General features: G+C 45.9%; 1 protein-coding gene across 1 annotated transcript; it reads right to left on the bottom strand.

Moving 5' to 3' along the window:
• Positions 1–606: 606 nt before the first annotated feature.
• Positions 607–26,058, bottom strand: LOC121270210 (gastrula zinc finger protein XlCGF57.1-like). Its single transcript, XM_041175528.1, has 3 exons — positions 25,999–26,058; positions 22,792–24,168; positions 607–3,429 (listed from the first exon to the last, which is right to left on the bottom strand). The coding sequence occupies exons 2-3, from the start codon at positions 23,805–23,807 to the stop codon at positions 2,703–2,705; spliced, it is 1,743 nt and encodes a 580-aa protein (XP_041031462.1). The 5' UTR covers positions 23,808–24,168; positions 25,999–26,058; the 3' UTR covers positions 607–2,702.
• Between the last annotated feature and the right edge of the window lie 261 nt (positions 26,059–26,319).

Raw genomic sequence — 26,319 nt, forward strand, 5'->3', positions numbered from 1 at the left:
GTGGTCTAATCAAACATCTCACCTTTGTCTCAGCTCAGGGACCAGTGGGGCTTGCTATTACAGTGAACTATCCCCAGTGAGTCGTGACAATACCAGGTTGATCTTTTCTATTGAACTGTACTCAGTGAGTCATTCCAATTCCCATTTGGTGTTGTGATTTTTCTCTTTTATTCTAAGTGCAGCATCCCATTAATTACCATTCCATCTCATTCAGGGATAGTGGAGGAATGTTACCGTCCAATGTAACATTCACATAATATGATGTTTTTACATCAGACACAGAAGCATTTGCAATCAGGTTGGAGATAACTCTCATTTCTCCTGTTCTCAAACACTTTGTCTTGAGAGATACAAATGGGAATAAGCCAAACCTTTAAAAGGCAAAGTCTTTAGTTCAAATTGTCACGATGCTGTCAGTGGAAAGGGGTAACTTCTCTGATTGTTTGCAAATGGTGGAAAAAACAGTCATAAATGCACAGAATTGTGTCAACTTTACGTAACTTCATTTTCAGATCAAAGATGAATCAAACACATTTTGAGCCTCGCTTTTCCAATTAATTTGCTTTTCTATTCAGCTTTGATTTTGTTTTTATTTTGCTCTTTCTTCAGACACCTTTTCAAATGGTAATGAAACTAAAGAAAAATAAAACTAAAAAAGTTAGCATTCACAGAAAAGGAGAAGCTTCAACCTTCTTAGATCTGTTATGATCCTACACACCAGAAACCCAAGTTGTTGGCAAGATCCAGTTAGAGAGAAATAATGTTTTGTTTAAAGTGGACAAGGTTTGATATTCAAGACAGTTGTCAGAGAATAAATCCATAAGATTCCATGGGTTTTGAACACACAAAAATACACTTTCAGAACAACCTATTTTGTACTTTAACAGTCAGAGTTAATATGAGGTACATGTGAATTAACAGGCAAATGGTGGTCGAACACACCACCCTACATAATAAATGGAAAATGTGACCAAAACAGAGTCCACCAATTTCTCAATATGCATCCAGATGTCAGTAAACACTCTTAAGTCAACCAATCTCATTGAAATTCTGTCTCTCTCACTGCTGTCTTTGTCTTCAAAGATCTCATTATGGAATTCTCTCCACAAGTCACTCCAACTCGGACAGCATCAATGGCAACCTCTCATGGTTTCAATATCATCTGCCAAGATTCTTTTCCCTTGGATTCCAGAGTCCTCACTCAAGCACCAACTCATAAGCACTACAGCTCTTTGGCTGTGATGAGAGAACACTACTGCTCCAAGGCCAGCAGCAAAGAGTCACCAACCTTCTACTGTCTTCTTGGATATTCAGGGCTTCTCCTGAGCACTCTTCATTAATGTCTCCTAACTTCAGCCCTTTTCCTATTTGGTGTCTCTTTCTCTGCTCTTCTCTTTCTATCTTAACTGGGACCTCTCCCTCTCCCCTGCCAGGGCACTTGTCATCAATGGTCTCCACTCCCATTCACATGACATGGGTTTTCGCACCTTATTCCTTTATGCACAGGTGCACTGGGCCGGTCCTTGGCCCAAAGAACTCAAAATGCCAAACTGCGCATGTGCAGCGCACTCCCAGCCTGCACATGTGCGGACACTCTGATGCCTGTTGGGACTTGGAGTTCCTGGCCCCAGCTCCCAACTCCAAGGTAAGTCTGACTTTCATAACAGACCCAAAAGAGATAAAGAGGGTGGAGCTTCCCACAGTTTCTGAGATAGGATCATAAACTCAAGACTGAAGCTTTTCTTCAGGGAATCAAACCTTCCAGTACTGTTTACAATTGTACAAATACATTGTAATTCATAGTTAAAAGATTTATTTTCACTCAGTAGTTAAAATGTTTCACTTTTCACAGCACAGAAGCTGGCAGCATTTTAGATTAAATACCAATCATACACTTCTCTTGTAGCTGACGTATGGAAAAGATCATGTCCACTGTAGATCTGCCAGCACAGAAACCACACTGTGCTTCTGGACACATTCAGTCTGCAAGTTTCTGAAGTCTTTTAAGCATGATCCCAGTGACACTGGGAAGTGAGATGTCCCCGTAGTTGTTTCAATCTCCTCTGTCACCTTTGTTTTTGTTTATTGTGATGATTGTTGTGTCACGCATCTCCTGTGGAACAGATCCCACCTCCTAACAGAGAAGGGCACGAGGTTGTGGCAGTAGATGGGACTTTCCAGGTTTGAGCAGCACAGCTGGAAATCCATCCTGGCCGGGTGCCTTTCTGCACGCTAAGCAATCAATGGACTTTGAGCTGAAATGATGAGGGTTCCTCATCAAACTCAGCCATGGCAGAAAGCTGCAGGAGAGCATGAAACAAGACTGGGAGATGTCCGTCCCATAGGAGTACAGCAGTGTGACATCTGTTTACTTCTGTCAGAGAGTACTTCACCATCTGCAAACTTCAGGGGGGCAACACTGGTGATGGTCGGACCAAGCGCCCTCTTAATCCCATCATACATTGCATGGAGACTTCTGTTATCATCGACAGTTTTGATTGCCTGAAGTTGGCTGATCTAATATTTATTTGCTCACCATCTTCCTGTCTTCTTCAGAATATTAAACTCCAGCCAGTTATAGGGATCGTTAACAATAGCAGAAATAAATCAAATGTTGTCAGACTATCAGTCCTGGATGTGATTAACAGCAGCAATAACAGCAGAATACAACCCCTGCAGTCACTTATAAATTTGCTGCTGTCTCAGCAGATATCATTACTGAGTGAATCCCTTCCCACACACTGAGTAGGTGATTGGTCTCTTCCAGTGTGAACTTGTTGGTGTGCACTGAACATGGATAACTTCCTGCACCTCTTTCCACTGGAAATGCAGCTGAATGGCTTCTCCTCAGTGTGACCTCGCTGGTGTCTCAGCAGGTTGGATGACTGGTTGAATCCCTTCCCACAGTCAGAGCAGGTGAATGGTCTCTCCTCAGTGTGAACTCGCTGGTGTGCCCTGAGATTAGATTGAGATTTGAGTCTCTTTCCACAGGAATTGCAACTGAATGGTCTCTCCTCAGAGTGGATTCTCTGGTGTAACTTGAGGCTGGCTGACTGAGTGAATCCCTTCCCACACACACAGCAGGTAAACGGCCTCTCACCAGTGTGAACTCGCTGGTGTGCAATGAGGGTGGAAGAATGCTTGAAACTCTTTCCACAGGAAGTGCAGCTGAATGGCCTCTCCTCGGTGTGAATTCGCTGGTGTGATATGAGGCAGGTTGTCTGAGCGAATCCCTTCCCACATACAGGGCAGATGAATGGTCTCTCCTCAGTGTGAATTTGCTGGTGTGTCAGCAGGTGGGATGAGCGAGTGAATCCTTTCCCGCACTTGGAGCAGGTGAACGGCCTCTCTCCAGTGTGAATTCGTTGATGTGTCAGCAGGTTGAATGACTGAGTAAATCCCTTCCCACAAACGGAGCAGGTGAATGGTCTCTCCTCAGTGTGAATTCGCTGGTGGGTCAGCAGGTTGAATGACTGAGTGAATCCCTTCCCGCACACGGAACAGGTGAAGGGTCTCTCTTCATTGTGAACTCGCTGGTGTCTCAGCAGATTAGATGATTGGTTGAATCCCTTCCTACACACAGGACAGGTGAATGGCTTCTCCCCAGTGTGAATCCGTTGATGAGTTTCCAGCTGGGATGGCGATCTGAATGCCTTCCCACAGCCCCTGCATTTCCAAGGTTTCTCCATAGTTTGGGTGTTCTTGTGTCCCTCCAGTTTGGATGATCAGTTGAAACCTCATCCACAGACAGAACATGTGTACAGTTTCTCCCAGCTGTGAATGGCCTGTTGTTTTTTCAGGCTGTTAAAGCTATTTCCACAGTCAGTGCACTGGAACAATCTCACTCCAATATATGTGTGTCTTGGTGCTTTTCCAGTCACACTGATGTTTGAAATGTTCTCCCACAGAACAAACAAACATTTCTCCTTCCACATTCAAAGGATGATGATTTTTAGACCCTGATGAATTGAGTGACTCTGTTAGATGTTGATGTGATGTTTGGTTCAGTTTTCCTGTCTGTAAGTCCTCCCCTTCTGATTACCCTGTAAAATGTATTTACAGAAGTTATCATTGTCGGCACAGCGTAGAAATTCAGAACAGACTATTCTAATTTCTATGGAACATTTCTTCTTTTCCATTTGCCCCAAAGCTGTCAATCCCCTTCCCACAAACGCTCCCCTTCAACATGCCGAGATCCAAACCCATCACATCGCTTCCACCCTCCACTCCCAGTTTTCACCCTCTTTCTACTCCTGCCCGAGTTTAGTTCCTCAGCCCCTGTGTGCAGAGTGCGACTAAAATTAATGAATCAACCATTTTCTCTCCTGATCACTGGGACCCTGAAGTCCCGCCCAATCCGTTACGTCGCCAAGATGGCGGCTATTGACTTCTGGGAAAAGCCCTGAAGCTGCAAACACGGGACCTGCAGGTTCTAATTCGGAGTTTGCGACCTTCACCGGGTTTTAATGAACCCTCTCCGCCCTCCCGCCGGTTCCTCGCCGCTGCCTCTGCCTAGCTGCCGAGTGACAATCCCCAGCGTTCGCTGCAATAAATGGAGAAATTGTTGGAAATACCGAGCAGTTCCGGCAGCATCTATACACAGAGAGAGAGAGAGTTAATGTTTCAGGTCTCTGACCTTCCGTAAGTCTGTAATAAACCCCCTCCCTCCAAGCCGCTTTCATTCAGCCCCAGGAGCGGCACTCGCTTCACTGAGGCTGCGCACGACCCCGCTCAGCCGGAACCGTAATGCGCATGCTCAGGGCAGTCAGGCGGGCTGTGGGTGGGGGCTTCTGGCGCTTGCGCGCTGCGGCCCTTCTGGTGGAGATGAGCCACATCCACATATGTGGTGTATTGTGGGTAGGACCGTCCGCCATTGATTGAATCAGCAGAAGAATATTAATCTGTCAGAATCATTGAAAAATAGCATTGGAGAAAACAGTGAACATTATCTACTCCCACTCTCCATCAGTCTCTCCAAATGAATATGTTACTACAAATAATTAATTTGATAATTATAAAAGGTGTTTTCCTTCATGTTTATCTAATTGTGTTCCTGCTAATTCATGGCCAGTTTATTTCTTCCTCCCAGCCCCTGAACGTGGAATATTGGTGAGTGGTGAACAATTGTCCTGGGAACCAACAGGAAATGGAATTCAGAGGCTGGAGGATCAATGGAGAAGCAGCTTCTGCGTAAAATTACAGGGCTTGACGGCTGGAACCTGAGTTTACGAGTTAAATGGGTCTGTATGAATACCGATAAACAAATTATCTTTTAAAAATTTATTCCAGATTTCTTTCATTAAAAAACAGCTTAACTGTTGTTGGTATTTTGTTTTTCTGGTGTCAGATTCTTCATCAATAGTTGGATCTGATGTTTAAAGATAATTCCTTTAAAGGTGATTCACCTTTCCATATTGCTGTTAATTAAAGATACGGGGATTCATTTGTCCCTCATTATGCATCCATATGTGATTTTAGAGGGATAATTTCTCACCTTTCTACATGTTTAGTCGTTACATAAGCATCCTTTCCATAATTAGTGATCCATATTCCGTATTGGGGGAGATGCATGGTGTCTTCAGCCTTTAAACTTCTTGTCCGTTTGTTTAATTCTCTCCATGACCTCACCCCTCCCTATCTCTGTGACGTCCTGGAGACTCCAACTCTCTTAATAAGGAACAACTAGTTCCAGTGTAAGAAGGATTGGTGAATAGTCAGCTCAGGTTTAAGTTAACATTGAAAAGAGCATGAGTGGATATGAGACATTATTACAGACATGATCTGGAATCCACTGCCTGAAATGATGGCGGAAATAAATTCAATAGTAACTTTCATAAAGTGATAAATTCTTGAATTGGAAAAAATTGCACATCAGCAGACAAAAGGCAGTAAAGTGGAGCCAGAATGAGCATGATGTGCTGGATGCCCTCTGTCTGAATTGTATCACTTTCTGAACTCATTGTTTCTCTAGTTCTGGTTTTTTACTCATAAAAAACCTACTCACTGATTCTCAGTTTCAGTTCCACCAGGGCCACAGTGCTCCAGCTCTCATTACAGCCCTTGGTAAAAACATGGACAAAAGAGTTGAATTCCAGACGTGAGGTGAGGGTGACTGCCTCTAACATTATAGCAGCATTTGACCAAGCGAGGCATCAAGAACCACAGTAAAATTGAACTCAATTGGAATCAGTGTGGAAAACTCTGCTTGGAAATATATATAGCACAAAGACAGATGATTATGTTTGTTGGAGGCCAATCATCTCAGTCTCAGAACACTTCTGCAGGAGTTCCTCAGGATGGTGTCCTAAGTCCAACCATCTTCAGCTGCTTCATCATAACCTTTCTCTTGTCAGAGTTCATTCCTTCACTGTCACTGCATGTACACCACATAGACTGCAGCAGTTCCAGAACTGGATCACGATTACCTTCCAAGGGCAATTAGAAATGGGCAACAAATATTGTCCTTGCCAGTGATGTCCACATCCCATGAACAAATTATAAAAATGAATTAAACTAGAATTGTCTGTTCTGAATTTCTATCCTGTACTGGCTTTTGTAAACACCTTTTAGAGGATATTTGAAAAGTAGGATTTCCCCACTAAGGCTGGAAATTCAACACAGTCAAAGTAGGGTGAGGCCATACACCAGCTCTGTGTTTGGGAAGGGATTCCCTAATTCATCATCCCTGCTGATGCACCAACGCATTCACACAAGGGAGAGTCCACTTGTCTGTTCCCCATATCAGGAGGGATTTAATTGACTATCCAGACTTTTGAAACACCTGTGCATTTACTCTGGGGAAAGTCTGTTCACCTACTTTGTCTGTGGGAAGAGATTTAATTGGCCATCCAAACTACTGACACACTAGCGAGTTCACATTGGGGAGAAGCCATTCGCCTGCTCTATGTGAAGGAAAGGGATTCAGTAATTCATATGACCTGCTGACACACCAGTGAATTCACACTGGGGAAAGGCCATTCACCTGCACTGCATGTGGAAAGGGACTCATTTGGTCATCCCACCTTCTGACACTTCAGCTTGTTAACACTGATAAAAGACCTTTTAAATATACTGACTGCGAGAAGACCTTTAAAACTAAAAAGGATCTCTACACACACCAGCGTGTTCACACAGTGGAGAGGCCGTTCACCTGCTCCTTGTGTGGGGAGGGATTCACTCAGTTAGGCTCCTGGCTGACACACCAGCGAGTTCACAAGTGGCTGTAGGGGTTGGATTCTGCATGCTTTGCTGCTGTTAATCATGATCAGGATTGAATTATTTTATTCTGACAGTTGGCTTTGTTTCTGCTGATGTTAATGAACCATATAAACGGGCCGCTCTTTAATATTGCAGATTGTTGTACATTTTTGTCTTTCCCATCTGAGTGTTTAGCCTCATCTGATTGGAACTCAGAAAGGACAATATGGGGGAGGATCATATGGCAGGAACAGAACTTCAGCCTGGACACAGTTCTTCAGGGTCACACTGAGAGGGACAAACGGCACTTCGATCTTTCTTATCTCGCTTCACTGACAGCAAAACCCAAAGGTGGGTGAATCCTGAGGTGTGTAAGAAATGTGTCCCAGACCTTTCTGTGCAGTATGTACAGTCTAAAGATGACAAAGGTCAGGCTGTGAGGAGTCCAAGGCCACATAGAAAAATGGATGGAAAAATACAAATTCCCTGTAAATCTAACCCTCTTTTTTTATATAACCATCGTGTTTCAAATCTCCGATGCACCGAGTAGAAGGCTGTTTTACAACTGTGGTTGTACAACCTGAATCAGGCAATCTGGAAACATGCCATTAAATCAGAGATTGATGTAAAACAGTGTCCTGTTCCTGACAGAAACTAAAGCGACAAGATTAAGTCACCAGTTTAAAAGTGACTGTGGTGATTATTCTGTGAAATTTTTAATGTGCTGTCCTGAGTCCACTACTTTAAGCCAATATTACCAACAACTTGTATTGCCATAGCAACTTTAAGTTAAATGTAGTTAAAAATAAGTAGTTTAAAGTCTGTATCAAAATAACACATGGAGAAGTTCACAGGTTCTGTTTAGCTGTTGGGACAATTACAAAATAGTCATTTACCTCTAAATAGAGAGGGACTTGCAGCAATTTCGAGAAATGTCTTATTTTAATGATGTTTACATGTTGGATACAAGGATTTTGTTGCAATTTTCTTCAGCATTAGCTGAATTTGATAATCAATTAATTAATAAATATATCACTTAATCACTTCCCGTGTCATTATTCAGTCTACTATTGAATTAAAGATTTAATGAACTGTGCTACAAAGTTTTGTTTCTTGGGAATTCTTATCTGCGATTTACTGTAATTCTGCTCCCAAATTTTTAAATTAGAGTTCCAACCAGGTCCACCCTTTTATCAGTCTGAGTAGCTACTCTTAACATCTTCTGTTTTCTGTTTTGTAACCAACTTGCTATCCACAACATTAAGTACAAAGTATTTTTCCTTAGTTCTGATAAACAGTCATTCAGACTTGAAACATTAACTGTATTCCTCCCGCAGATGCTGTCAGACCTGCTGAGTTTTTCCACGTACTTTTGTTTTTGTTTTGGATTTCCAGCATTCGCAGTTCTTTGCTTTTATTAAGTACAATCTACAAGATGGCCAAAATCAGGCCATGTGGAGTGAAGGGCCAGGGAGCAGAATGGATGGAAAGATGGCAACAAAACCGAAATCAGAGGGCTAGATTTACAGGGAGTTTGTAGCCATCTTTCCATCTATGGTGCTCTGTGGCCTGACCTTCAACCAGACCATCAATATAAGGGGAATTAGCATCATCTCTACTACCAGGAGGAAAGTAGAATCTGTAATTTATCCCGGAATGTTAACTGTATTTTTCACTATCTCCCGGGGGAGGGAGGGGGTGGTTGGGGGGCGGGGAGGATGGTGCTGATCACCCAGAGTGACAGCTCATTGTTAACGCTTTGTTATTGATTCTGTCCCAAATGTTGTTCACTGTAGATTTAAAGTTCAGAGAAAGGGATGGAACTGGATGGCCAAAACTGCTTGCAGTCCCTGCAGGGTAATGCTTAGTTGAATTTCTAGAATATTGTGGCCCATACCCCAATATCCGTCAGGTTGGTTGGTGTCAGGCAAAATGTTATCCGCCTGATCAGATAGGTAGTGTCCCACTGTATGTCTGTGAGTGTGTGCATGTGAGTGTTGTGTAAAACCTGATATCAATACAACCAGTCTCCATTTATTTTGTAATAACATGAAGTGTCTGCTGCTTTCCAGACCCCTTCCTTTCTCCTCAATATTATCCTCAGATAGTTCACAAATTCCTGTGTATGTCATCCTCCAACATGTCTATGGTCTCCATCGAGAGTTCCATCTGTCTTATCAACAGATAACAATGAGATTGGTGCTATCACAGGATTAGTTCTGACATACTGTCAGTCTGATTTTAAGGCTTTATGGATTAATACATTGATCCAGATCTTCCCATTTAACACTAATCCATATTCACATTTGAGTTCCAGTTTTTTTTTAACATGACTCTCTAATGTAGTAAATATTTAACCCCTTACAACCCGATTCAGCACACTCCCTCCACACATACTACATAAGATTTTCTTTGACGTAGTTATTTCTTCATAGTCTGTGTTCAGAATGATGACAGTATTAAGCTTCTCTCTAACCTTTTTTTTTGCAAAAATATACTTTATTCATAAAATATCTTCAACCATGTTCCAAACCATTTCAAAATCGCCATTACAAGGGTACAATCAGGTTCAACTTTTATAACATGTATCACAAGGTGTATCAGTACAAACAATTAATATTACTATCATTGGCAGACATTCATTTTAAGCTGTACAGCCTGAGGGGCTCTACACAGTTCCCAGTCCCTCAGTGCACTATGGCAGAAGGTCTTAGGCAGCGACCCTTCCCCATTGTGCCTTTGTGGCGGCTGTCCCAAGCTTAACTGTGTCCCTCAGCACGTAGTCCTGGACTTTGGAATGTGCCAGTCTGTGACACTCGGTCGGGGACAACTCTTTGCGCTGGAAAACCAAAAAGTTTCGGGCAGACCAAAGAGCATCTTTCACCAAGTCTGCAGTTGATGTTTGTCTCAGTGTGTGTCCCTGGGAACAGCCCGTAGAGCACAGAGTCCTGTGTCACAGAACTGCTCGGGATGAACCTCTGCATCTCTCTCCAGACCTTCTTTGCAAAGGCACAATCTACAAGGAGGTGAATGTGAACAACGGTCTCTTCCCCACCACAGCCACCTCGAGGGCAAAGTGTCGAGGGGGTGAGACTCTTTTTTTTGCAAAAATATACTTTATTCATAAATCTTCAACAACATTTCAAACCATTTCAAAATCACCATCACAAAAATACAATCAGGTTCAACTTTTACAACATGAATCGCAAGTTGTATCAGTACAAACAAAGGATACTACAATCATTGGCAGACATTCATTTTGAGCTGTACAGCCTGAGGGGCTCTTTACAGTTCCCAGCCCCTCGGTGCACTGTGGCGGAAAGGTCTTAGGCAGCGACCCTTCCCCATTGCGCCTTTGCGGCGGCTGCCCCAAACTTTAGTGCGTCCCTCAGTACATAGTCCTGGACTTTGGAATGTGCCAGTCCGCAACACTCGGTCGGGGACAACTCTTTGCGCTGGAAGACTAACAAGTTACGGGCAGACCAAAGAGCATCTTTTACTGAGTTAATGATCCTCCAGCTGCAGTTGATGTTTGTCTCGGTGTGTGTCCCTGGGAACAGCCTGTAGAGCACAGAGTCTTGTGTCACAGAACTGCTCGGGACGAACCTCTACGGAAACCACTGCATCTCTCTCCAGACCTTCTTTCCAAAGGCACAATCTACAAGGAGATGAACAACGGTCTCGTCCCCACCACAGCCACCTCGAGGGGAACGTGCCGAGGGGGTGAGACTCCTGGCGTGTAGGAAGGATCTGACAGGGAGGGCTTTTCTCACCACCAGCCAAGCTACATCTTGGTGCTTGTTGGAAAGTTCTGGTGATGAGGCATTCTGCCAAATGACTTTGTCAGTCTGCTCAGGGAACCATCCCACAGGATCCACCCTCTCCTTTTCCCTCAGGGCCTTTAAGACCACGTAAGACATTACGTGCCGACCACTGCCTGAGGGACTTGTGGTCAAAGGTGTTTCTCTGCATAAATTTTCCCTCGAGGGACAGGTGGTACGGCACGGTCCAACTACTTGGAGTGTTCCGCAGCAGCATGGCCAGACCCATCCTTCGCAACACCGGGGACAGGTAGAACCTCAGCATGTAGTGACACTTGGTGTTTGCATACTGAGGGTCTAAGCACCGCTTGATGCAGCCGCACACAAAGGTGGCCATGAGTATGAGGGCGATGTTGCGCACGTTTTTTCCCCCTTTATCTAGAGGCTTGTACATCGTGTCCCTGCGGACACGATCCATTTTCAACCTCCAGATAAAGCGGAAGATGGCTCGGGTGATCATCACCACACAGGAGTGTGAAATGGGCCAGACCAGCGCCATGTACAGCAACAGCGAGAGTGCCTCACACCTGATGACCAGGTTCTTACCCACAATGGAGAGGGAGCGTCGCTCCCACATGCCCAGTTTCCTTTTCACCATAGACACTCGCTCCTTCCAGTTTCTAACGTGTGCCCTGGTCCCTCCGAACCATATCCCCAGCACCTTCAGGCCATCAGCCCTGACAGTGAAGGGGACAAAGGATCGGTCAGCCCATTTCCCAAAGAACATGGCCTCTCTCTTCCCATGATTTACCTTGGCTCCCGAGGCCAGTTCGAACTGGTCACAGATGTGGATAAGTCTGTGCACCAACAGCGGATCTGAGCAGAAAACGGTGACATCATCCATGTACAGGGAGACTTTGATCTGAGTGCCTCCACTACCTGGGATCGTCACTCCTCTTATGCCCGGATCCTTCCTGATGGACTCAGCAAAGGGTTCTATGCAATACACAAACAGGACAGGGGAGAGAGGGCAGCCCTGCCTGACTCCAGATTTAATAGGAAAGCTATCTGATTCCCACCCATTGATTGAGACTGCACTACTGATGTTAGTGTAGAGCAGTTGGATCCAATTGCGAATTCCCTCCCCAAACCCCATTTTGGAGAGCACATCCACCATGTAGGTGTGTGATATTCTGTCAAAGGCCTTCTCCTGATCCAGGCTGATGAGGCAGGTGTCCACACCCCTGTCCTGCACATAGGAAAACATATCCCTGAGCAGTACGAGGCTGTCAGAGATCTTCCTGCCCGGCACAGTGCAGGTCTAGTCAGGGTAGATCACCAATTCCAGAGCGGATTTGACCCGATTGGCGATGACCTTGGACAGAATCTTATAGTCCACATTCAACAGTGAAATGGGTCGCCAATTTCTAATTTCCTCCCTTTCCCCCTTGTGCTTGTAGATGAGGGTGATAATGCCTTTCCTCATGGATTCTGACATACTGCCGGCCAGGAGCATACTCTCGTACACTTCTAGCAGGTCCGGGCCAAACCAGTCCTACAGAGCCAAATACAACTCCGCCGGCAAGCCGTCGTTTCCTGGTTTTACTCTTCTCGAAGGACACAAGGGCCTCAGTCAGTTCATCAGGAGTTAACGCTTTGTCCAGGCTTTCCCGTGTACTGTCGTCTAAGACCTCCGTGATAGACGACAGGAAGGACTGGGAGGCCGTGCTGTCTGTGGGCTTCACGTCATATAATCCGGCATAAAAGGATTTGCTGATCCTCAAAATGTCGGACTGTGATGACTTTACTGAGCCATCTTCTTCCTTCAGGCTGCTGATCATAGAGCTCTCTCTGTGTACCTTTTGGAAGAAGAAACGTGAGCATATCTCGTCCTGCTCCACGGAACGGACTCTGGAACGGAAGATGATCTTGGAGGCCTCCAAGGCAAAGAGCGAGGCTTGCTGGCTCTTCACCTCTTGGAGTTCCTCCTTGACATCGACACCCATCGACCACACCTGGAGCAGATTCTGCATGTTTTTCTGGAGTCGGGACATTTCCTTCTGTTCCTTTCTAGCTTTCTGGGTGCCTTTGAGGATGAAAAACCTCTTGATGTTTCTCTTGATTGCTTCCCTCCAGTGTGTCAATGACTCAAAGTGGGGTTTCATGGTTCTCCAACCTTTGTAATCCCTCTTGAGCTCCTCAATGTTCTCTGGGGTCAGCAGTTTCACGTTTAGCTTCCATGCCCCCCTGCCAACCCTCTGGTCTTCCTCGAAGTGACAGTCAGCCAGTAGGAGACAGTGGTCAGAGAAGAACACCGGCTTTACGTCGGTGGATCTGACTGTGAATGCATGGGACACAAACAGGAAATCTAACCTGGAACGGACGGACCCGTCAGGCCGCGACCAGGTGTATCTTTGCTGCGCTCCATCTGCAGGGTTGCTGAAGACGTCGTGCAGCTTGGCATCCTTTACTGTTTCCATCAGGGATCTGGACGTTGCGTCCAATCTGATGTCGGCCCTGCCGGATCATCCAGCCGCATCGATGATGCAGTTGAAGTCACCGCCCAGAATGACTGGCCTGGATGTTGCCAGCAGCAGTGGGAGCTACTGAAAAACCTCCAGCTGCTCAGCCCCTTGAGACGGGGCGTAGATGTTAATTAACTGGAGTGGAGCATTCTTGTACATTACATCTGCTACGAGCAGTAAGTAAGGTTTGGTAAGCGACTAACTGCTTTAAAATGGGTGTAAATATTGTATCCATAAATGTGCGTAGCATTAAATCTACTACACGATGTGTTGCGACCTTGGATTACCTTGCCAAGGTCAAAGCTGACCTGTTGTTTCTGCAGGAGTGTGCGATACCGCACCTCAGCTCCTACAGGCAATGGTCACGAGAGTGGTCCCACGGGCCATCAATCTGGTCGGGAGGAAACAACTCTCGTTCCTCCGGCCTGGGTATTCTGCTGCGGGGAGCCAACTTCACCGTCTCCCAGGTTAAGGAGGTGGTGGGCGGGCGCCTCCTCGTAGCAGACGTAATGTACAAGAATGCTCCACTCCGGTTAATTAACATCTACGCCCCGTCACAAGGGGCTGAGCGGGTGGAGGTTTTTCAGCAGCTCCCACTGCTGCTGGCAACCTCCAGGCCGGTCATTCTGGGCGGTGACTTCAACTGCATCATCGATGCGGCTGGACGATCCGGCAGGGCCGACAGCAGATTGGACGCTACATCCAGATCCCTGATGGAAACAGTAAAGGATGCCAAGCTGCACAACGTCTTCAGCAACCCTGCAGACGGAGCGCAGCGTAGATACACCGGGTCGCGGCCTGACGGGTCCATCTGTTCCAGGATAGATTTCCTGTTTGTGTCCCGTGCATTCGCAGTCAGATCCACCTACATCAAGCCTGTATTCTTCTCTGACCACTGCCTCCTACTGGCTGACTGTCACTTCGAGGAAGACCAGAGGGTTGGCGGGGGGCATGGAAGCTAAACGTGAAACTGCTGACCCCAGAGAACATTGAGGAGCTCAAGAGGGATTACAAAGGTTGGAGAACCATGAAACCCCACTTTGAGTCACTGACACACTGGTGGGAAGCGATCAAGGGAAATATCAAGAGGTTTTTCATCCTCAAAGGCACCCAGAAAGCTAGAAAGGAACAGAAGGAAATGTCCCGACTCCAGAAAAACATGCAGTATCTGCTCCTGCTGCAGTCGATGGGGGTCGATGTCAAGGAGGAACTCCAAGATGTGAAGAGCCAGCAAGCCTTGCTCTTTGCCTTGGAGGCCTCCAAGATCATCTTCCGTTCCAGAGTCCGCTCCGTGGAGCAGGATGAGACATGCTCACGTTTCTTCTTCCAAAAGGTACACAGAGAGAGCTCTATGATCAGCAGCCTGAAGGAAGAAGATGGCTCAGTAAAGTCATCACAGTCCAACATTTTGAGGACCAACAAATCCTTTTATGCCGGATTGTATGACGTGAAGCCCACAGACAGCACGGCCTCCCAGTCCTTCCTGTCCTCTGTCATGGAGGTCTTAGATGACAGTACACGGGAGAGCCTGGACAAAGCGCTAACTCCTGACGAACTGACTAAGGCCCTTGAGTCCTTCGAGAAGAGTAAAACTCCCAGAAGCGACGGCTTGCCGGCGGAGTTGTATTCGGCTCTGTAGGACATGATCGGACCGGACCTGCTAGAAGTGTACAAGAGTATGCTCCTGGCCGGCAGTATGTCAGAATCCATGAGGAAAGGCATTATCACCCTCATCTACAAGCACAAGGGGGAAAGGGAGGAAATTAGAAATTGGCGACCCATTTCACTGTTGAATGTGGACTATAAGATTCTGTCCAAGGTCATCGCCAGTCGGGTCAAATCCGCTCTGGAATTGGTGATTCACCCTGACCAGACCTGCACTGTGCTGGGCAGGAAGATCTCTGACAGCCTCGCGCTGCTCAGGGATACGATTACCTATGTACAGGACAGGGGTGTGGATACCTGCCTCATCAGCCTGGATCAGGAGAAGGCCTTTGACAGAATATCGCACACATACATGGTGGATGTGCTCTCCAAAATGGGGTTTGGGGAGGGAATTCGCAATTGGATCCAACTGCTCTACACTAACATCAGTGGTGCGGTCTCTATCAATGGGTGCGAATCAGATAGATTTCCTATTAAATCTGGAGTCAGAGAGGGCTGCCCTCTCTCGCCTGTTCTTTTCATGTGTTGCATAGAACCCTTTGCTGAGTCCATCAGGAAGGATCCGGGCATGAGGAGTGACGATTCCAGGCAGTGGAGGCACTCAGGTCAAAGCCTCCCTGTACATGGACGATGTCGCCGTCTTCTGCTCGGATCCGCTGTCGGTGCATAGACTGATCCACATCTGCGACCAGTTCGAACTGGCCTCGGGAGCCAAGGTAAATCATGGGAAGAGCGAGGCCATGTTCTTTGGGAACTGGGCTGAACGGTCCCCTTCACTGTCAGGGCTGACGGGATATGGTTCGGGGGGACCAGGGCACGCGTTAGAAACTGGATGGAGAGAGTGTCTATGGTGAAAAGGAAACTGGGCATGTGGGAGCGACGCTCCCTCTCCATTGAATTCAGACTTATTTGTGCATTGCTTCATCATGTTCCCACATTTCACTTAAGTATGTTGAAATGTTTGCTCCTCACCCACAGGGTTTCATCTGTTTAAAGCCACAAACAGAAATGTCCAGTTTTCTCCTGGAGTTTGAGACAAATCAGTTTTCAAAATGATGCACAGTTTCAGCCAATGAGGGAGATCCAGACTCAACCCCGCCTCTCGTTCATTCCATTTGATTGGAGGACCAGCCGCTCATGCTCGAGCCTCCAGTTCCTATTGGTGAAAGACAGCTGTCAATCAACCAGGCATCTTGAGCTGGAGCATGCGAGTGCCAATGGACACCAGCACGCAGGCGTAGTGTCAGGAGGTCTGGAGCATGCGCAGTGCGATTGATGGACTGGCGGGGAGAGGCCCCTGTTTGTCCAGGAGAAGCGGAGTCAGAGCGAGGCAGTGGGTGGGAGGGTTTGGAAACACTTTGTGGATCCACAGACCCTGAGGAATAATTGTCAGCTCCTGGTTTGCAGCTGCGGGTCTTCTCCCTCCCGGGAACAGGCCCAGGTTAACGGCCGCCATCCTGGGTCAGCGAGTGGAGGATGGTTCACATCAGAGGATGGGGGAGGGGGGGCAATAAATAAGAGGTTACACTTTGGGCTCAAATCAATGAGCAATCTGATCTGTAGGAAGGAAGGAAACCCTGGGAGGTGGGCGAGGAGGATTCAGAAACACCGCTGGAGGCCCCAAATCCCCAATAAGACTCATTGATTTTATTGTCAGTCTGCAGACATGAGCTGGAGAACTGAACCCAGGCAGAGGAGAGGGAGGGAGAAAACTGGGAGTGGAGGAAAGAAATGGTGGAGATGGTGAGATGGGTTTGGATTTCAGCTCAGGGAGGAGGGAGAGTGTGTGGGATGGGGATATACAGCTTTGAGGGAACAAGAGAGGAAAATATGTTCCATCGAAAATAGAATTGTCTTTTCTGAATTTCTGTCCTGGACTGATTGTGGTGATTTTTGCAAACTCCTTTTACAGGTTAGATGAGAGTTTGCAGATGGGAAACTCGAATCAAACATCACGTCAAATCTGACAAGAGTCACTCAATTGATTTGAACCTGAGCATCATCGGCCTTCGAATGTGGAAGGATAAATGTTTGTCTCTTCAGTCTGGGGGGGAAGGTTTCAAACATTTGTGTGACTAGAAAAGTAGCAAGACACACACACCCGAGTGAGAGTGTTCCAGTGCACTGACTGTGGAAAGATCTTTAACCGGTTACACAGCCTGAAAAAGCATCACATTGTAGTGGGGAGAAACCATAAACGTGTTCTTTGTGTGGATGAGACTTCAACTGATCATCCAGCCTCGAGAAATACAAGGACACCGGCACAATGGGGAAACCATGGAAATGTGGGGACTGTGGGAAGGGATTCAAATGCCCATCCACGCTAGAAACTCATCGACGCAGTCACACAGGGGAGAGACCATTCACCTGCTCTGTGTGCAGGAAGGGATTCACAGTATTATCCAGTCTCCAGTCACACCAACTCATTCACACTCAGGAGAAGCCATTCAGCTGCACTTTCTGTGGAAAGAGCTTCAGGCAGTCAGGCACTCTCATTACACACTGGCGAGTTCACACAGGTGAAAGGCCATTCACCTGCTCTGTGTGTGGGAAGGGATTCACTAAGTTATCCAACCTGCTGACACACCAGCGAATTCACACTGGGGAGAGACCATTCACCTGCACTGTGTGTAGGGAGGGATTCACACGGTCATCCCACCTGCTGATACACCAACAAGTTCACACTGGGGAGAGACCGTTCATTTGCTCCATATGTGGAAAAGGATTTACTAATTCATCCTGCCTCCTGTCACATCAACAAACTCACACTGAGGAGAGACTGTTCAGCTGCACTTATTGTGGAAAGAGGTTCAGGAGTTCATCACACCTCATTGCACATCGACGAGTTCATACTGGGGAGAGGCCGTTCACCTGCTCCGAGTGTGGGAAGGGATTCATTAATTCATCCAACCTTTTGGCACACCAGCGAGTTCACAAGTGACTTCAGGGACCGGATTATTCTGTTAATCACATCCAGGACTGAATCATTCTGACAGTTGAGGTTTGGTTCTGCTGATGTTAATACTCCCGGTAACTGGGCTTGAGCTTAATATTTGTAACTGTAGCTAATTGTGTTCTAGGGGCTGCAATTTTTAAGAACTGCTGTCGGAGACCTTCCCTGTAGTTCAGGAACTTGCATCAGTCATTAGTTCAGAATAATATTATGAATTTTTACTTCAATCCTAAATTGATATTTGGCAAGAACTCTACAATTCAGTGACTGATTAACATCTCCAATTAGAAAGTGCTGATTAATCCTTGCTGACAATTCTTACTGACATACATATTACACACAACTCTATTATCTATCAGAAAGAAGGGGAATGGGAATTGGTGGAGAATCAAGAGTCCCCAAATATTACCCCTCCCATCTGGTACAGAAATCCCTTGAGTGGGAATGGAGACAAGTCCAATCCATGTAACAGGCTGTAGGAAATCACCATCTATTAACCGTAAGAAATCTAAAGTAAGTTGTTGAATATTGTAGAAATAACTCTCTTTCTTATGAAGAAAAACTCCATAGCAGCTTGGTGCTGACAAGCAAGGATAGGGCTGTTGTCTAAGGACATGTCTCTAGCACAGGCCCTAAAGCAAGACATTTCTAACCCTGATACAACTGGATCCCATGATCCAGATGTAAAGCAGTTGTCTGTGGTTTTTTAAATTCAATTCATTCATAGGATGGAGACATTGCTGGCTCAGCCAGCATTTATTGCTCTTGTTCAGAGGGCATGTTAAGAATCAACCACATCACTGTGGGTCAGGTGTCACATGTAGGCCAGACCACGTAAGGACGGCAGATTTCCTTCCCTAAAGGACATTAGTGAACTAGATGGGTTTTTTATGACAATGATTTCATGGGCATCAGTTTTTTTTTTAATGAATTCAAATGTCACCATCTGCCATAGTGGGATTCAAACCCAGGTCCCCAGAGCATTAATCTGGCTCTCTGGAATACCAGTCCAGTGACTGTGTAAAGATTAACACAGATTCTTGAGAGGAAAAAAAAAATCTCTTTGACCAGGAAGAAAATTCCAAACTGATCCATATTGGCTCCAGTACAACACCCACACTTTGGTTCACACCAGCAAACTGTTCAGAAAAGACCACTGCCAAAAGCTACAGAGTCCAGCACTTACTCTGCATCATCCATCTGTTTGTTGTCTGGGACCAGTAAACTGTTCTCACTCCTTCAGTTTCAAGGGTCTTTTTCTGAAAGGTCTCCAGCCATGAGTCTGTAGCATGTGGGGTGTTTATGACATTATGACAATGACTTGGGACGAGTTGTTTCAACATTCCCATAGGTCCATGAACAGATCCGTGATAACTCCACTAGCACCCACGAAGAGAAAGACCCTTGCCTGGCCAGAAATCTGGACCATTCAGGAACTTGATGCCAGGAAGGGATGACTCGGTGCATTGTCCTAATTGTAACCGCCTGGGCCACTATGCCCGTCACCGTCATGATAAGTGCAGTGTGGAGACTGACAGTAACAGTGAGTCCTGCTTTCCCCCTCCCCCTGCACAGGAAAGTCCTGATCCTGTTGATCAGTGGATGGAAAGAATGGAGGCAGCGATAGAGATTAGGTGAATTAGTAATAGAGTTTTGCTGGCTGTCACGGTGTCTCAGGTACCCCAGGCACATATCTCTAGACTCCCAGTGACTTCAGCAGGGCTCCCACAGAGTTGTTTCCCCTCTCTGACACGATAATGGGAGACGGTATTCTGTACTATTGATAATGAAGGCCATCAATAATCCACGATCTTCCCCCCCCCGACCCCATGAAAGGTGTGCCCCAAGTTTTATCAGGCTTTGCAGAAGAGTACGAACCCGTCACCTCTGATGATCCTGAGGTCCGGGCAGTTCTCGAATCTGTGCCAGGTGCATTCACATGGTTGTGGAGACTTGACCAAACCGGAAGATATTAGCAGACTGATACATCCTCCCATGAAGCAGTGTCCTTACCCTGCTGAGAGTACACCATACATTTGAAACAACGTCCAGTCATTGTTAATGCAGGGCATCGCAACGCTCAAAGATTCATAAATTCTTTCAAGGAAGAAGCTAAAAAATTTGGAACCAATTGGCATTTAAGCGAAAATGCCACCAACTTCGGTGCTGAGAGAAGTGAAACGTTATAATTACAAATAAAAGTAAATCTTTAAGTACGAATTACTTGTACGATTGTAAAAGGCATTGAAAGGTTTGCTTCATGGAAGAAACACTTTAGGTTTCAGGTTATGTTTCAGAGTTGAAACATAACCAGTGGGAAGCTCCACCTCCTTTAACTCTTGTTGGTCTAAGAAGGTTGAATCTTTTGTTTAACAGTAAAAGCTAGCTTTTTAAATTTTATTTTTCCTCAGTTTTAACACAGTTATTTGGAAAAATACTTGAAGAGAGAATCAAACAAAAGAATAAAATTTGGGCAAAGATAAAAAACAAAATTAGAAAAATAAGTTTAAAATGGTAGTTTCATTCAGCTTTGATCTGGAGAAGTTATGTAACGTTTCCATGTGCACATTTGAGAATGTTTGCTCTGTGCTTTTGCAAACATGCAGAAAAGTTAACCCTTTCCAATGACGTGATGTTTTGAACTAAAAATCTGGCTTTATCCCATTTGTTATTTTAAAGACAAAGTACTTGAGAATGGGAGTTATCTCCAAACTGATTGCAAGTGCCTAGACTTCTTTCTCTGATCCAATGACACCATATTATGAGAATATTAAATTGGATGGCAAAGTTCCTCCATGGCTCATGAATGAGATAGAATGGTAATTAATGCGATGCCCCACTGAGAATAAAAGATAGAGTAAATTATACCACCAAATGGGAATTGGAATAACCCCCTCTCCCTACCTTGGGTATAGTTCAATAGAATAGATCAATCTGGTGGCCATGTACATTCTAATGAAACTCAGAGAAGGTCTGGCCACTACCCAAGGCATCAGAACCATAAGCAAAGATCTTCAGTCAGATTCTCCTTTTGATCCTTCAATAAGATCACTTGAAAGTTCAAGAGTAGTTTGTATCAGATGGAGCATATGTGGCATGATACTAGCATACCGATGTGAGTGTGCAGGTGTGATTTGTAACATTTGAAAAAATTCTGAGGAGCCTGTGATCTCCAGCCACGGAGATCAGCATCCCCCTGATCCGGGACCCGTAAACCATTCCGAGGAGACTGTCACCTCCAGCCATGGAGATCAACATCCCCCTGATCCAGGACCAGTAAACCATTCCGAGGAGACGGCCATCTCCAGCCACGGAGATCAGCATCCCCCTGATCTGGGGCCAGTAAACCATTCCGAGGAAACTGTCACCTCCAGCCACAGAGATCAGCATCCCCCTGATCCGGGACCCGTAAACCATTTCGAGGAGAGTGCCACCTCCAGCTATGGAGACAACATCCCACTGATCCAGGACCAGTAAACCATTCCGAGGAGACTGTCACCTCCAACCATGGAGATCAGGATCTCCCTGATCTGGGACCCATAAACCATTCCGAGGAGACTGTCACCTCCAGCCATGGAGAGCAGGTTCCCCCCCTGCATCTCCCCATCCATTTGTCCACACTGGGACCAGTAAACTATTCTCACCTGTTATGGGCTGTATGTTCTTTCTGCCTATTTAACTGATATATCATATCTAAACTGTTGCTTCTTAATAAAATGCTTTAAGATCACCTAGGACTTCGACCCACTTTTTGGGTAATCTGTGACTCCCAGAGTAAAATCTTCCACTCGTCCATGAAGGTAACCGAAGGTATGAGGACTGAAATAATCTGGAGTAATGATGAGGTGTTAGTTGTGGCTCAGTGATTGTATTTTTATATATGAGTCAGGGGGTTGTGGGTTCAAATCCAGAAACATGAGCATAAAATCCAGGTTGATATTTTGATGTAGTTCTGAGGGAGGACTGCATTGTTAGAGGTCCCATCTTCCAGATGGGACATTCAACAACGGCTCCATCTGTCCTCTCAGTTGGTGTAAAAGTTCCAATAGTGTTATTCCAAAGAGCAGGGGAGTTCTCCCCTGGTGTACTGCTTCATATTTATCCCTCAACAAACATCACTGAACAGATTACTTGGTCAAAGTCACATTTCTATTAGTGGGATCTTGGTGTGCATAATTTGGCGACTGCACTTTCTCCATTACAGCAGTGATTACGCTTCAAAAGAACTCAGTTGGCTGCAAAGCACTTTGGGACATCCTGAAGTTGTGAAAGGTGCTACATAAATACAAGTCTCCATTAACAAAGGAGAAAAGGCCCAAAAAATGGAACAGTCGGTAACGGGATATCAATCAGTCTCCTCTTAGAGAAATCAAGGACTCGAACACTGTGTTTGACACAAAGCTGATTTATTTAACCTATATCCAGAATATTAAACTCCAACCTAGTTACAGAGATTATTAACATCAACTGAAACAAACTCCACTGTCAGAATGAACATGTAATAACAGCAGAACCCAACTCCTGCAGTCACTTATGAACTTGCTGGTGTCTCAGCAGGTACGATGAACAAGTGAATCCCTTCCCACAGACGGAGCAGGTGAACGGTCTCTCCCCAGTGTGAGTGTGTTGGTGTCTCTGCAGGTGAGATAACTGAGTGAATCCCTTTGCACACACGGAGCAGGTGAATGGCCTCTCCCCAGTGTGAATTCGCTGGTGATTCAGCAGGGTAGATGACTGAGTGAATCCCTTCCCACAGGCGGAGCAGGTGAATGGCCTATCTCCAGTGTGAGTGCGCTGGTGAATCTGCAGATCCAACTTGCCTTTAAAGCTCTTCCCACAGTCGGAACATTTAAAAGGTCTCGTGTCAGAGTGAACTCGCTGGTGTCTCAGCAGGTGGGCTGAAATGGTGAATCCTTTCCCACACTCAGAGCAGGCGAATGGTCTCTCCCCATTATGAGTTCTCCGGTGTTTCAGCAGGCTGGATGACTGAGTGAATCCCTTTGCACACACGGAGCAGGTGAATGGCCTCTCCCCAGTGTGAATTCGCTGGTGATTCAGCAGGGTAGATGACTGAGTGAATCCCTTCCCACAGGCGGAGCAGGTGAATGGCCTATCTCCAGTGTGAGTGCGCTGGTGAATCTGCAGATCCAACTTGCCTTTAAAGCTCTTCCCACAGTCGGAACATTTAAAAGGTCTCCTGTCAGAGTGAACTCGCCGGTGTCTCAGCAGGTGGGCTGAAATGGTGAATCCTTTCCCACACTCAGAGCAGGCGAATGGTCTCTCCCCAGTATGAGTTCTCTGGTGTTTCAGCAGGCTGGATGACTGAGTGAATCCCTTCCCACACACGGAGCAGGTGAATGGCCTCTCCTTGGTGTGAATTTGTTGGTGCATCAGCAAAACCTTTTTGCTTTTAAAACTCTTCTCACAGTCAGCACATTTGAAAGGTCTCACGTCAGAATGAATAAGATGGTGTGATGTGAGGTCAGTTACTTGACTGAATCCCTTCCCACACTCGGAGCAGGTGAATGGTTTCTCCCCAGTGTGAGTTCTCTGGTGTTTTTGTAAGCTGGATGACTGAGTGAATCCCTTCCCACATACAGAGCAGGTGAACGGTCTCTCCCCGGTGTGACTGCGTCGATGAATTTCCAGCACGGATGGGGATCTGAAGCCCTTCCCACAGTCGCCACATTTCCACGGTTTCTCCATGGTGCCAGTGTCCTCGTGTCTCTCTAGGTTGAATGATCAATGGAAGCCTCGTCCACACATAGAACACGTGCACGTTTTCTCCCCGCTGTGAATGGTGTGATTTTTTTTTCAGGCTGTGGAGCTGGTCAAAGCTCTTTCCATGGTCTGTGCACTTGGACACTCACGCGGATGTGTGTGTGTCTTGGTACTTTTCCAGTCACGCTGATGGTTGAAGTCTTTTCCGACAGACAGAACAGACAAACATTTCTCCTTCCACATTCAATGGCCAATGATATTCAGGTCCTGATGAACCGAGTGACTGTCAGATCTTGAGGATGTTTGATTTGAAAGTTCTCTCTGCAAGTCCTCCCATTCTAATATCCTGTAAAAGGAGTTTACGAAAGTCATCACTGTCAGTGCAGGATAGAAATTCAGAACAGATTATTTTAGTTTCTATGGAACATTTTTCCTCTTCCTTGTTTCCTCCAAGCATGTTGCCCAATCAAACTAAAAGAAACCAAAATCAGCAAAAAAGTCCCAACAAAAGCAAAGGGAACTTTCCCAGCTAAACCAGAATGTTGTTTCCAGTGTCTGAGACACTCTGTACCCTGAGGTGCCCACCAGTTGTGGAATGTACCAAGCGTACCAGTGGACATTGTTCCCTCTCCAGGGCCACCTGGGCACAGCCAAGACCACGGAAAATAGGTTGGTGGCCAGAGTGATTCCCCTCCACCGCCCTCCCCATGGGACTCATCCATCCTGGATCTACAAATGACTGTTTTAACCAGGTCCAGGACGTCACTCAGTACAAGCATGAGATATTGGATATTAGAGACTGTAAGATCATACTTTGTGAAACTGGCCACAAAACTCTGTTAAGATGGCTGCAACTTAACATGAAACTACGGACATTAAACTGTGGACAGCGTTCGATTCCATGGCCAATATTTAATTAAACATGGACCTGAATAAGGGAACTTCACAGGCACCTGTGAAGTTTAAACATCTCACTGTGTAAGGATGAACAGGCATGTGGGAATATGAAGTCTCTATACTGTCGGTCTCTGGGTGCCATATCAAACAAAGGAGGATATTTGAGCTCAAGGATGGGCAGAGATAAGAGTGAATGACCATTATCAACTTCTTTTGTTTCATGGTGGTCTGGACCCCAGAAGTGTTCACCCTGCAGTCTTGCGACTGGAATTAACTGTCAGTGACTTAAGTATAATACAACCTCAACAAAGCAAATCTGTGTCTGAAAGACATCTGAAGCACCAGGAAACATCTGAAACAACTGAACCATCATAGCTGAAATCTACCAATGCAGCCAAAGTACTGTACTTGTTCCAGCTTCCAAATCTACCTGAGAACCAATCTCCTGGCTGTTCATTGACAAAAGGATGCACAGTTTGATGAGAATTATTTGCTTCTAAAAGACCTTCGCTCCAACTAAATGATCAGTTCAGCCAAGAAGACAACAGGCCCATATTGATATAAAGACTGAGTTATAAATTCCATTTTTATAATTACAGCTTTAATTTCATCTGTATCTAACTTGTGTGTGTGAGATACTGTGAGTGAGAAGAGTGATTGAGATGTTGCATTTAAACATCCAGGGCAAGAGTGTGACAATAAATAACCTATTTTACTTTTAAAAATCACCAGAAAGCCTGCTGCTGGAATTTATTTTAAATTAAGAAAAATCACTCAGAAGGTAAGGAGATGACACACAAACATCCTGATTATGGACTGGAAGGGACCACCTGAATTCTGTCTGTAACAATGAGAAGATCCTCTGACTTACCCACCCGCACCCCTCCACACTGGGCAGTCAAAGATTAGAAGCCTGGGGCTGAAGTGTAACCAAAAGTTGTGTTTAATCATTGCAGTAACAATACGGGGACTGCAGCCTCTCACACTGAACATGTCCATGCTCCTTACAACGCAATTAGCATTAGGACCCGGTTGGGAGCACAAAGTCTGAAACCCCGCCCACTTTATTACATCACCAAGATGGCCGCGCATTCACTCTGCCCCCTTGAATTAAGATGGCGGCCGTTAACCTGGACTTGTTCTCGGGAAATAGTCTAAAAGCTGCAAACGCGGGAGCTGCAGGTCCGTATTCCAGATTTGAGGGCTTCACCAGGCGTTTAAAAACCCTCCCTGTCCACCCGCCGACTCCACCGCTGCCTCTGCGTTTCCGTATTCTTACCGGCTGCAGATGAGAAGAAGTATCTCTCCCCATCGCCATCCCTCGTGTTGCGCATGCTCCTGACACTGCGCCTGCGCACCGCTCTCCTGAGGCGTGGATAGGGGACAATCATTAACGCTCGGAATGCTGGGTATAGACCCAGCCTTCGAAAATCAAATAAGCGAATAGTAATTTTTCGCTGTGATGTCGAGATTGGGGCAGGTTATCGCAATAACATTCGGATCAAATCCCACTGCATTTCTGTCTCTGGCCACCGCATCTTTCCATCTGGTCTTAGACCTTCCTCTTCTTCCTGACAGTCCCATGTCCATTACTCGCCTC

The sequence above is a fragment of the Carcharodon carcharias genome, chromosome 27 (genome assembly GCF_017639515.1).
Source record: "Carcharodon carcharias isolate sCarCar2 chromosome 27, sCarCar2.pri, whole genome shotgun sequence".
NCBI lineage: Eukaryota > Metazoa > Chordata > Chondrichthyes > Lamniformes > Lamnidae > Carcharodon > Carcharodon carcharias.